Source organism: Mobula birostris, chromosome 7 (genome assembly GCF_030028105.1).
Source record: "Mobula birostris isolate sMobBir1 chromosome 7, sMobBir1.hap1, whole genome shotgun sequence".
Taxonomy (NCBI): Eukaryota; Metazoa; Chordata; class Chondrichthyes; order Myliobatiformes; family Myliobatidae; genus Mobula; species Mobula birostris.
In genome coordinates, this window is record NC_092376.1 from 72,636,391 (window position 1) to 72,650,290 (window position 13,900).

A 13,900-nucleotide genomic window follows, 5' to 3' on the forward strand; every position below is an offset into this window, starting at 1 on the left:
GTGGTAGAACAAAGGGATCTGGGAATATAGGTCCATAACTCATTGAAAGTGGTGGCACAGAGAGATAGGGTCATAAAGAAAGCTTTTGGCACATTGGCCTTCAAAAATCAAAGTACTGAGTGCAGGAGATTGGATATTATGTAGCAGTTGTATAGGACATTGGTGAGGCCTCATATGGAGTATTGCGTGCAGTCTTGGTCACCTACCTACAGGAAAGATGCAAATAAAATTGAAAGAGTTCAGAGAAAACTTACAAGGATGTTGCGAGGACTGGAGGACCTGTCTTATAAGGAAAAACTGAATAGGTTAGGACTTTATTCCTGGAACATAGAGGATCGAGGGGAGGTTTGATAGAGGTATTCAAAATTATGAGGTCTATAGATACGGTAAATGCAAGCAGGCTTTTTCCACTGAGGCTGGGTGAGAAGCATCTTTCCTCAGAGGGCCTTGAGAATGTAGAATGAGCTCCAAGTGCAAGTGGTCCATGTGAGCTTGATTACAACGCTTAAGAGAAGTTTGGATAGGTACGTAGATGGCAGGGGTATGGAGGCCTATGGTCCCAGTGCAAGTCAATGGGACTAGGAAGTTTAAATGCTTTTGGCATGGACTAGATGGGCCAAGGGGCCTGCTTCTGTGCTGTGCTTCTCCTACTCTATTTCTGGAGTACAGTTACTTTCAAGTCAGCAGCTAATATATTTTTCAGTTCTGAGGAGACAAGGATATCCCAGGACAATAAAACTGAAGTAAGCCCACCATGAATGGTAGAGAAGGTTCAAAGTACTAAACCACCTTTACTTGCTTTGTTGCTTCCACCTCCAGAACACTCTGGCAGTCTGGCACTGATGTAGAGAGAGGAATTACAAAAGTCTTTTCAGAAAATATTTATAAATCTGATCTTTTGTACCATTTTAATAGTATTTTTTTCTTACACCAATTATTTCTTACCCAAAACTTCACAGTTAAAACATTTTTACATGAAGTCAGTCTTTCATTCGATCAAAAATACAGTCAGAACATTAACAGCCTTTGACACAATTATTTATAGTGTATTCAACAAGTCAAGCCAACTTTCAACAGATTAACTGTTAACACAATTCACATCTTAATACTGCATTTTTAAACCAATTACTTTTTACCTGAAAAAAAATCAGGTTAAGTAAATAACATTTTGCACTAAATGATGCAAGATGATCAACATTTCTATTTCAAAACAAAAGTGAAGATGATGCATGTATAATTCCAAACAAGAGGCTATTTATATGCAAGGTTAATTAATGAATGGCAGAGAGAAACAGGCCTTCATCACACAAATCATATTGCAATTTTACGAGGAGTGATTGATAAGTTCGTGGCCTAAGGTAAAAGGAGTTAATTTTAGAAAACCTAGCACATTTATTTTTCAACGTAGTCCCCTCCTACATGTACACACTCAGCCCAGCGGTCGTGGAGCATACGGATCCCTTCTTTGTAGACGTAGTCCACAGCAGGGGTGATTGATAAGTTCGTGGCCTAAGGAAGGTGCTGAGTTATTTACTTCAAACTTTCTGCATTATCATTCAAAGAGTTGAACTGCACAAGCGTGTAATGAGGTGTCTTGGACCTCCAGGTGGTCCATAGCAGGGGCGATTGATAAGTTCATGGCCCACAGTGGAAGGAGATGAGTTATACCGCTCTCGTTACATGCACGTGCAGTTCAACTCTTTGAGTGAAAATGCAGAAAGTTTGAAGTTAATAACTCATCGCCTTCTACCTTAGGCCACGAACTTATCAAACACCCCTGCTGGGGACCACTTTCTGGAGGTCCAAGACGCCGACTTCTACAAAGAAGGGGTCCGTATGCTCCACGACCGCTGGACTAAGTGTGTAAACGTAGGCGGGGACTATGTTGAAAAATAAATGTGCTACGTTTTCTAAAATTGACTCCTTCTACCTTAGGCCACGAACTTATCAGTCACCCCTCGTATTTTAATTGCATCAGTAATTTATATTTGAGTATTCATTGCAGATCCACTGGCCACTGACAAGACTTTTTTGTAATTGACAGGTTATCCGATTAATTATAACAAAATCTCAGGGTAGCTGGAGACTATTTTAGAGGCATCATGCTGAAGCTTTCAAATAATAAGACTTCTTAAGGAGATCGATTCAGAGTGGATCAGATTTCTTAATACACTCACAAAAAAGTATTCACATCTAATACTGTGTATCAACATACAAATGATATGTGCTTTTATTTTAAAATCTATTTAAACATTGTTATACAAGAGCATTGATACTGAATCAAATTCCTAACAACAAAATTGATCCAGAATGTAAACGGCAGCACAATCCCGAGGATTGACAAGTTATCTGTTGCCTCTTCTTGAGCTTGCAGAACTTTTAAAGGGATCATATTCGTCCTGGGTACAAACATAATGCATTGATAAAATTAGTCTCACTTTGTAGAATTTTGTACAATCAGAAATTGTAATCAGTTAATAGCTGCAACGTTATGATATCCAGAGTTTGAAATCTAAATGTATTAAATATCTGTATCTTAAAGGGACAACTTAAACACTGTGGTCATGCATGGTGCATGGTCAATCAAAGGTAGATAAGCTGTAACATCACTTCATGGAAAAAAACTGTATGTGCCTTAAAATAATAAAAGCAGATAGTGAGGAAGAGGCAAAGTGCTGAGATATGACAAGTCTCTTTACATCAACATTACTGTTTCAGTTAACTCAATTTATTCACAGCAAGTTAACTACATGCACAAATTTCCAATACACTCAAAAGTTTGATTAAGCCTATTAAAAGAAAAAAATTTATAAATCATTGTAGAAATATATTATTTAGTTCCAACAACTTCTAAATTATGTAACTTTAAGGGATAGCTTGAAGTTAACAGAATCACCCTATGACTGAAACATTTCTTTATATGGCTTCAAATAACAACTCTTCAATTTTGGTACTATGCCACTACAATTTGCATTTATGTCAGGCTTTAATATAGAATATTTAAAAATCTGGGTTTTTCACAGGAGTAAGAAAAACCGCAAAGCTGAAGGAGAATAGATTGGAATTAAATGACAAACCTTGATCGAATAGTTCGATTTTAAACAGGGCTTAATGCCAGAAATAACATCCAGTTATACTATCTTTTGCATTTGTAGATGTCCCAAAGTACACCATGATTGATTAAACATTTCTTAGCTGCCGCTGCTTATACTGGCAAATGTACCAAAGTTCCACAAGGGATGACAACATCAGGACAACCTTGATCTTATGGAAATAGCACAGTGGAAACATCTGGAAGACTTTTATTTAGCATTTCAGCTATAAGAAAGAATCACTTAATGTAATAATTTTGTTAATCCATCAGTTTGAATTCTGCACCTGGGTCTCAGGTGTGGGCACAGGAGATAAAAAAAAGGAAAATCATTCAGGTTGCAGTAATAGACCAGTGGACAAACAACAACCTCCCCACATACACTGCAAGTAAAAATTACTTCTGAGGTAATGCTTGGGGTGGTGGGGGAAGAGAGTCGTTTCCCCTTGTCTGGGAAGGCAAAAACTACATCTTCCCTCTCATGCTACGTCTGAATCAGTATTCAGGGAACATACTCGGCCCCCTCTAGATCATTGTTAAAATTCGTTCTCTCTGTTCACCACTCTCCATAGGTTATCTGCATTTAAGTAATCTAAACAGAGCTCTGTTTCCTTCCCCCATTTGCATATTTGTAACCAATGCAGAAATACTTGAGGCTCATTGCCCATGAAACCCAGCAGCACTGGGCAGCTCCCTCAATCGTAGGACTCTGCAGAGAGTGATGTGGGCAGCCCAGAGCATCTGTAGTTGTGAACTTCCCATGATTCAGGACATTTACAAAGACAGGTGTGAAAAAAGGGCCCGAAGGATCATTGGGGACCCGAGTCACCCCAACCACAATCTATTTCAGCTGCTACCATCTGGGAAATGGTACGTCAGCATAAAAGCCAGGACCTACAGGCTCCAGGACAGCTTCTTCCACCGGGACATCAGACTGGTTAACTCATGCTAATTTGAGTGTATTTCTATGCTGCACTGACTGTTCTATTTATTATAAATTACTATGATTGCACATTGCACATTTAGACAGGCGTAATGTAAAAGATTTTTACTCCTCATGTATGTGAAGGACGTAAGAAATAAAGTCAATTCGATTCAATTCAGCTCTTGCTAAATTAGTATTAAAGATTTCTAGATTGGAATTGTAAAGTGATCCTGAAACAAATTTAAGAGCCCAAAAGATAATTGGTGACAAATGATGCATAAATGCCTTCTCGTCCAGGCTAGTTGAAAATTAATGAAAACTACTGTATACATTTAATGCATCAAACTCACATACAAGGACTTAATTGATAAATAGATCCAACCACAATCATGGAGGTTTCTCTCAAGGCAACTGTTGTCTACACTGCATCAAAATAATCAGTCTAACATTGAGTCTAAATGTTGTGTTAAGTGTAAACACTGGACTCGCCATATAACAAAACTAAATGTGATACTCATCCAAATCTATTTCAAATATAGTACAGAAATACAAATATCTATTATAAAAGTACAGCTGCAAGCAATGGTTTGCACAGTCAATTAAAAATGCACTGTAAGAATACAAGTTTATGCACAGTTTATGATATACATTAAGTAACAAGATAAAGCAGTGGAAGGCACATGCCAAGTATCAAAACAGAACGAGGAAATCTGCAGATGCTGGAATTTCAAGCAACACACATAAAAGTTGTTAGTGAACGCAGCAGGCCAGGCAGCATCTCTAGGAAGAGGTACAGTCGACGTTTCGGGCCGAGACCCTTTGTCAGGACTAACTGAAGGAAGAGCTAGTAAGAGATTTGAAAGTGAGAGGGGGAGGGGGAGATCTGAAATGATAGAAGAAGACAGGAGGGGGAGGGATGGAGCCAAGAGCTGGACAGGTGATTGGCAAAAGGGGACATGAGAGGATCATGCGACAGAAGGCCCAGGGAGAAAGAAAAGAGGGAGGGGGGGAAGCCCAGAGGATGGGCAAGGGGTATAGTGAGGGGGACAGAGGGAGAAAAAGGAGAGAGAGAAAAAGAATGTGTGTATATAAATAAATAAACAACAGATGGGGTATGAGGGGGAGGTGGGGCATTAGATAGTCTCTAATTAATAGTCTCTATGGTTAAGAAGAAGTTAGTTTTCATTAAATGACACCATGAGTCAGTTATCTCACCCTATATTCTTAGGCAAAGGGTAAATTAATGACTAACTGAACTGTTTTCATATTTTATAATGACACATAGTTAACAATGCTCTTTTATTCAGGAATTTTAATAACACAACAATTTGTTCCAGGCTAACATTTTCAATTCCATATATTTAATTAAGTCTGGTTTGGTTTGTTGTTAAGTATAATTTACAGTTTATTGAACTTTGAGCCTTAAAATGGAGTTTGTTTTTAATATTAAAGTTAAGAAACTGAAATAAGACTCATTTATAAATTTAATAGGATATGTGTGCGGAAATTTGTGTTACTTATCAAGCTGGCATCTTTTATTAATGTAACAACATCAGTCATCTCATTCCATATTCACATGCTGGAGGAAATCCAGTCACAACTCACTAATTCCCTTGCAGCAGAGGATTATTAAAAAGCTGCTCCTGAGGGCAGAGAATTTAAAAAAGAATCAATGTTAAATTTGAAAAAAAAAATAGCTGTGTCACTCAAAACACCATAGTTGTGACCAGTGACCCAAATCAGAAGATTGTGAATGGCAAGTCCTGCTCCAGATATTTGAGTACAGATCTGTGCCGACAGTTCATTGCAGCACTGAGGGAGTGTTGCACTGTTAGAAGGGCGACCTTTGAATGAGACTTCAAACCAAGACGCCACATGGCTCAAACTTAAATGCTACGAACACAATGGGATTACGTTAAAGTAGAGCACAGGAGTTTTCCCCAAGTGTCGTTGTCACATTAATCCCACAACCAATATCACAAAAATAGATTACTTGATTATTATATCTCATGGATCTCATTGTTGTTTATGGGATGATTAAAATTCACCCTCATTTCTACAGACAATTTACTTCTTAAGTACTCCATTGACTCTACACCACTTTTGAGATATCAAGGTGTCATAAATGTTTTTGTTAACAATATGCAACTATTTTCACAGTGGTTCGAACATAGGAACAGGTTAAAATAATAGAGACTACAACACCCATATAATGTAAACTAAAAGACCCCTGAATTGCAGAAGTAAAATTATTTCTTTTCTACTGCCTGTGGGAAAAAAGAGATACAGGCAACAGAAATGAGAGACTTCAGAAGGCTCCTTGGCACCTCCTATACAGACCATGTCTCAAACGACGAAGTACGAAGAACCATCACCCAGCACATGAGACTCTACAAAGATCTACTGTCCACAGTAGAGAGGAAACTGAGATGTTATGGCCACATAACATGATCAAGTGGACTATAAAAGACTATTCTGCAGGGAATGGTGCAAGGGAAAAGAAAAAGGGGCAGACAGAGGGAGAAATGGGCAGGTAACATTGCAGAGCTACAACCAAGGCACTCGTCCACAACTGTGAGAGATGGAGACAACTCTCATCTGTGCAGCGCTCATCTGTACAGCAACCCCATGGCCCAGGCGGGTTGCGGGATACAAAACTGTAACGTAACGCAACCATAAAATTATTTTAATTGACTGCAGCCAAGGATCCTTTTAAATGGCACAGAAGCCACCTCATGTTTATGACACAATTAAAAACTAGTAACGGATCCTTCCCAGATTAAGACAGGGTTCTGTTCCCAATACATGCTTGTACCTCAAACAGTTCTTAGAAATGAAAGGAACAAAAGCATAATGTGGAAGAGGGTCAAATAAAAGTCATGGTAGAAGTGTGAGCAGGCATAGGAAGAGCTGGTACCAGCCAGCTTCAGCAGCTGACCGCGTGGGCAAGTGAGTCTTCTCGGTGCTCTCAACTCTGTTTGGACCAGTTGCTGCAGCTCAGGGGTTGGGTGAATGGGCAAAGAAGGCATGCAGAAATGCCCACTTCCACCCAACAGAAGACACCTGCAGCCATGCCGATCCATGCCTATCCATCCTGACAGTCTCCCAAACAGTTGTTCGTATGGATGGACTGTCTATAAATCAGGCATCCATAAACTACAAAGCAGGCAGAAGAAAAGTGGTGCACCCATGTACAGGGTGCAGAGGGCTCTCAGAGAGATCACAATCTCCAGATGGTCAAAGGCCAATTGGATTTGTCACCCAGCCTAAATTCCAACTGCCTACGTATCCAGGCTAAATGAAAGCATCTGCTTTCCATGTTATCACTTCTTTCTTATTTTTGAATGGAATGGGATGCCAGCACAGTGACAGGGTGGACATACGTCCCTACCAAAGGAGGTGTAAGGCACTCCTTCCCTCCACTAACCAGCAGGTCACCCTTGGGCAAGCTGCTTAGCCCCTCCGATCGGGGTCATGTGAGACCACGGGAGCAGGTGGTGGGTGGTCATATGAGCAGCTGGTGCAGATCACAAGTTGTACTAATGTGACTTCAGACGCCAGGCAGACAATCTCTGAAGAGTGTTAATGGCTGGAGTCATCCATCTTGTAAAGACACTGCCCAGAAGCCGGTAATGGCAAACCACTTCTGTAGAAAAATTTGCCAACAATCATAGTCATGGATAGATCATGATTGCCCACGTCATATGGCACAGCACATAATGATATATAACCATAATTTTGTGCTGAATTTGGCTGAGAAAAGCTACTTCTATTATCCTAATGCACTGGCTCAGTCCTTCAGGATATCGCAAAATATTTCACAGACAATGAATTACATAATTAATATCCAACTTTCAGATGGGAAGAGAAAGTCAGCTTTGGTACAGAAAAAAATCTGAAGTAGCAAAGGAGATGAATTTGCCAATTAATCTGGTGTAGGACTGGATAAGGAGTAAAACTTGTCCAGAATAAAAGGGAACCTGCAGAAATCTGACCCAGAATATTTCATATCCATCCAATTAGGCAGCCAAAACCTCAATTTAGGGCCTCATTTAAAAGATAAATAATGTAACAATGCAACCGTGAGTATACTTTTCAAGTCATTTATTCAATTAAACAATCAACGTGTGTGACAACTTGAGATAAAATGCACTGTTACATTTAAAGTTAAGTGATTCTTCAGCAACGTGCAAAGTTACTTATGCTTAGCAGTAACTCAGATTACGGGTGAAGGAATCCTTGATTAACAACTTGCCTCTGTACGTCAATACAAATACATATCACAAAGAACTTCAAAGGGGTTTTCAAACATTTTAAATTAAACTATAGAAGGAAATAACTAAAATGGCATAGGTTTTAAAGAATGATTTTTTTAAATAAACTCTGAAATAAAGCTGTAAATGCTGGAAACATCAGGGTCAGGCAGCATTCATGGAAAGAGAAAGGTTAACATTTTAGCTTGAAGACACTTCAGCCCAATTAGAGTGTATCAACCCACTTACATTAACCCACCCCCACCATCACCACATTCCACCAACTTCTGCAGGTTCGACCTCTCAATCATGCACCAGTTCCATTTGACCTACAAAGCCAGTGGGAGGAAAACTAGACCAGAGGAAACTCACACTGTCACAGAACGTGCTAACTTCACACCAGGTCAACACTGAGCCTAGGCCACTGGAGCTGAAGGAAAGCAGCACAACCAACTGAGCCACACTGCCATCCTATCAGAACCGGGAGAGTGAAAACAAAAACAAGCTAGCTTTAAGTTGCTATGGGTGGAGGGTAGGGTAGGACAGGACAGGATAATGGGAATATTTCTGACAGGATGGTTGTTATGGTCAGGTGCTGTATAAAAGGCCACCTGGCTGCTAAGATCAATGAGAGCAGTTGGAGAGAGAGAGAAATCAAATAAAGCCAGATATAAAAGCCATGAATTGCTCATTACAGGTGTTGCAGAGAGTTAAAACACAAAAAGAAAATGCTGAATACGCCACTTGCTATCTCACCTCTCGGCTTAATTTAATGTTTATAAATTTGCTCTTAAGGACTTTTAAAAAAATTATCTGGATTCCTTTCCATTGCTTTAAATGCCCTGATCATCTGAAACATTTAAAAACTGTTCAAATATATTTTTACAGCAATAAATTGCCAAAGAGGTATCAGGACATTTCAGGATCATGACTGCTTACCTGAGATCTAACTGCTTCTGTGGAACAACTTCTTTGTCAAGCTTCAGGGATGAATGGGTCCCACAGAACCAGAAAAATAAATCAAGCATGAACCAATCTCATGGCTTCAGTCTTCCTAATAGTTAGATAGGGGAGAATTCTATTCATCCAGGGCTGCCATACGCAATGTAACAATCAGAGACTGTGGCCGGATTGAGAGTGACATTGGTTAGTTAGAGTTTTTTTTATTATTGTCTAATGTCATCAACAGACAGGATGTGAAGTTGAAATAGGAGAGCGCCAAGGCACTCTGACTATGAAACGAATGGAACCAGGCAAAACAGAACTACCCAGCCGAGTGACAGGCTTTGGACCACAATGACATCAACTGTATCAAAGCCAGCACACAAACTGAAAACAAAGTTTACCACAATCACACCAAATAACTTCTGCAGCTTTGATAAGAATCAGGAACCTGCTTGGAGATATCCAAATATAAAAGCTGAAGGAAATATAGATTTTGGAGGATGGATTTATGGGATTGAAAGAGAGGCTGGAGACAGGTCAGTCGTTTAGAAGCTAAAGGAAACAGCAGTATATTTGAGGTTTTGAAAATGGAAAGCAAAATGGATGAGGAAGGTTTAAAACAGAAAAAGGCACAAAAGGAAACCATTACCTTGATTAGTTTACAGAGAAGATAAATAAAATTACCTCATCATCGTCTTCATCATCACAAAAATTTACTCCTTTAGAGGAGTTTTGTGGGCCTCTCTTACTGAAAGATTCTGACGTACTTGAAGTCCTTTACAAATGAAATAAGAACAGCAACTGTATTTAGTTTCCTTACCACATAACATTCAAAGGAGACTATGTTGAAGCCCAAATAAGATTAGGGTTTGAATGTTTTTGTTTTAATGCATGCACCTAACAGTTAATACTGTATATTGGCGATAAATGTACATCATGCAGACTTTACATTAAAAAGATTACTGCTTATGGCTATCAAAACATGAACAGAATTGCTCAGCAATCTGCACCTATCTGTAGGATACACTGATCATAACTTGATTTTTGAAAGAAAGCCGCAGGAGTAACAGCATGGGCAGAACTGCAATCAGAAACAAGTTATGTACAATTATGTCAAACTGAACAAAATATAAAAATAGAAATTCCTAGCTACCTTTTCCTCTTAGGTCAGAGGTTCTGACAAAATAGTCCTTGTGCCATTCTCTCATTTTATTTTCATAAGCTAGTCCAATTCCCATGAATGAAATACAAGGGCTGCTTTAAAATGGAACTATTTAACAAAACAATTAGTTCTATCGTTTACTCCTAAGTTAGTGTCTCTGGGAAAGAACCTCATTTTCTCCAAAAGACATGAAACTTGGAGCAGATTCATAACCCATCAACCATAGCGTCCATGTCAAACAACACCAGGTACTTGTAAAGAAAAATCTATTCTAAGATGCATGTCAAAGGACAGATGAAGGAACTCAGCTTAATAAAAACACAGACAATTTATGGAATAAGAATCAGGTGTAATATCTGGCATTCTATGTTGTAAGATATGTCGTTCTGCAGCAGCAGCACATTGCAATGCAGAATAACAAAAGCTATAAATTACAGTAAATATTATTGTGAAAAGAAACTGTAAATAACACATGTGTCTTCAAGCTCCTTTACCCCCTGCTTGATGGTAGCAATGAGAAGCCATGTCCTGGGTGATGGGGGTCGTTAATGATGGATGCTGCCTTTTTGAAGCATCAATCCTTGAAGACAGCCTGCTTGCTGGAGAGGCAGGTGCCCAAGATCAAGCTAGATGAGTTTACAGCTTTCTGATCCTGTTCAGTGGCCCCTCTATACCAGACAGTGATGCAACCAGTTAGAATGCCCTCCACGGTACACCTGGAGAAATTTGCGAGCATCTCTGGGGACATATTAATACTCCTCAAACTCCTAATGAAACATTGCTGCTGTGCTTCTTTGTAATTGCATCAATATGTTGGGTCCAGGACAGATCTTCAGAGATGTTGACATTGCTCACCCCTTCCACTGCTGATCCCCCGATGAGGACTGGTGTGTGTTTCCTCAACTTCCCCTTCCTGAAGTTCACAACTAATTCCTTGATCTTACTGACATTGAGTGCAAAGTTGTTGCAACACCACTCAACCAGCTGATCTAACCTGATCTGAAATTCTGCCAACTATAGTTGTGTCGTCAGCAAATTCATGGATGCCATTTGGGCCACACAGTTGTGGGTGTAAAGAGAGTGGAGCAGTGGGCTAAGCACAAATCCTTGAGCAGCACCAGTGTTGATTGCCAGTCAGGAGCAGATGTTATTTCTGACCTGCACAGACTGTGGTCTCTTGGTGAGGAAGTCAAGGATCCAGTTGCAGAGGAAGGTACACGTTTGGGAGTTTGTTGATTAGAATGGAGGGTATGGTTGTGTTGAATGCTGAGCTGCTGTCAATAAACAGTAACCCAACATAGGTATTGCTATCATACTAGGACACCATAACAATATTTCTGGGAGCTGCCAGAGAAAAGTCAGTATTATGAAAAACTCTTTAGTACGAAATCTGTTACATTTAAATTGCAAAATGCACACTCAGTGGCAACTTTATAAGGTAGATCTGCACACCTGTTCGTTAATGGAAATATCTAACCTGATAATCATGTGGCAGAACTCAGTATACAAAAACCATGTAGACACGGTCAAGATATTCAGTTGATGTTCAGAACAAACATCAGAATTGGGAAAAAATGTGTTCTAAGTGACTTTGACGGTGGAATAATTGTTGGTGCAAGACAGGCTGATTTGATTATCTCAGAAACTGCTGATCTCCTGGAATTTTCACGCACAACAATCTCTAGCATTTAGGAGAATGGTGTGAAAACCAAACAAAAACAATCCAGTGAGCAGTACTTTTGTGGCCAAAAACATTTTTAATGAAAGAGGTCAGAGGAGAATGGCCACACTGACAGAAAGGTGACTGTAACTCAAATAATCACACATTACAAAAGTAGTGTGAAAAAAAGCATCTCTAGATGCATAACATGTCAAATCTTGAAGTAGACATGCTACAACAACACAAGGTCACAAATATAAACTCAGTGGCCATTTTATTATATACCTCTTGTCTTTGTAGCAATTCTATAGGTAGAATTAATGCAGTAGTATATAGAATTTGGTGACTTTTCTTACACTGCAAGAAGTGGTTGAAGTGCCTATTACGACATTCTGGCAGATAAGCGAAGACTTTCTTGAAAATAGAACATATTACATTAATGCAAATTGACTGAACTCCTGCTTTTCCCACCTCGTGGGATAAGTTTCTGCTTTACTGACAACTGGGAAATATGGGGAAAGTTGCTCTAAATCAGCGGTCCCCAACCACCGGGCCACAAACCATGCGTTACCGGGCTGCGAGGAAACGATATGATTTGGCGATAGGAGTCAGCTGGACCTTTCCTCATTCCCTGTCACGGTCACTGTTGAGCCATTACGCACGCGTCATCCATGTCAGCGCGGGAAGGAGATCAACTCCTCGAGCTTGCAAATGGTGGCGGGCTGAAAAGCATATTTGACATAACATCTCTGCAGGCATTCTGGATCAAAGTCAAGGCTAAATATCCTGAGGTAGCCACGAAAGCACTGAAAACGTTGCTTCCATTTCCAACATATCTCTGCAATGAATGCAACGAAAACTAAAATGCGGAATAGACTGGACATAAGGAACCTCCTTCGAGTATTGCTGTCTCCCGTCACTCCTTGAAAGGACCGTCTTGTTGCAGGAAAACAAGCCCAGGGCTCCCACTGGTTCAGCGATATTGGTGTGTTGCAACGATTTTATATTGTCATACGGGGAAAATATGTGCTGTGTGTTTAATATCCAAACGTTACTTAAAATGTTATGATGCTATTGACTTATATAACCATATAACAATTACAGCACGGAAACAGGCCATCTCGGCCCTTCTAGTCCATGCCGAACGCTACTCTCACCTAATCCCACTGACCTGCACTCAGCCCATAACCCTCCATTCCTTTCCTGTCTATATACCTATCCAATTTTTCTTTAAATGATAATATCGAACCTGCCTCTACCACTTCTACTGGAAGTTCGTTCAACACTTACTTCAAGTTCCCCTGATAATTGACTTATCGCTATATTCATGCGAGGAAAATATGCGCTGTGTGTTTAATATTAAATTCGTTAGAGAAACCTTTTTAGAAACGAAATTGAGTGTATTAGCCACTTATCACCTATATTGCGTTCGTGATTAACAACCCCCCGAACAGAATCGCCAAAAATGATCTGTAGAAAAAATGGGCACATACACGCATGCGCAAATCACGCATGCACACTGGTGCCCACGCAAGGCTTCATGGTCATTGTAGTCTTTCTCGGGGGTAAACCCAACGTATTTGACTGCTACTCTTGTTCGTTGGCAACCCTACCACCCCCACCCCCCCCCCCGCCCCCCGGACAGCCGGTCCGCAAGAATATTGTCAATATGAAACCGGTCTGCAGTGCGAAAAAGGTTGGGGACCCTGGCTCTAAATAGTTTAGATTTCATGTTGTTCGCTTAAAAGCATTTATGACATCACAACTTTAGAATCTTCCATGGACCACAGCAACTTGCTTAAATAATCAAAATTATTTTTCTGCTTGTATTTAAAAGATATTCACTAATGTATTCAAGAATATT

General features: G+C 39.8%; 1 protein-coding gene across 1 annotated transcript in view; it reads right to left on the reverse strand.

Moving 5' to 3' along the window:
- Positions 1-1,425: 1,425 nt before the first annotated feature.
- mre11a (MRE11 homolog A, double strand break repair nuclease) overlaps positions 1,426-13,900 on the reverse strand; it is a 72,431-nt gene continuing 59,956 nt past the window's right edge. The window contains exons 18-19 of the mRNA XM_072263393.1: positions 9,899-9,989; positions 1,426-2,399 (exon numbers count right to left, since the gene is read on the reverse strand). Coding sequence (XP_072119494.1) covers positions 2,346-2,399; positions 9,899-9,989 — 145 coding nt within the window. The 3' untranslated portion in view covers positions 1,426-2,345. The remainder of the gene's footprint in view (positions 2,400-9,898; positions 9,990-13,900) is intronic.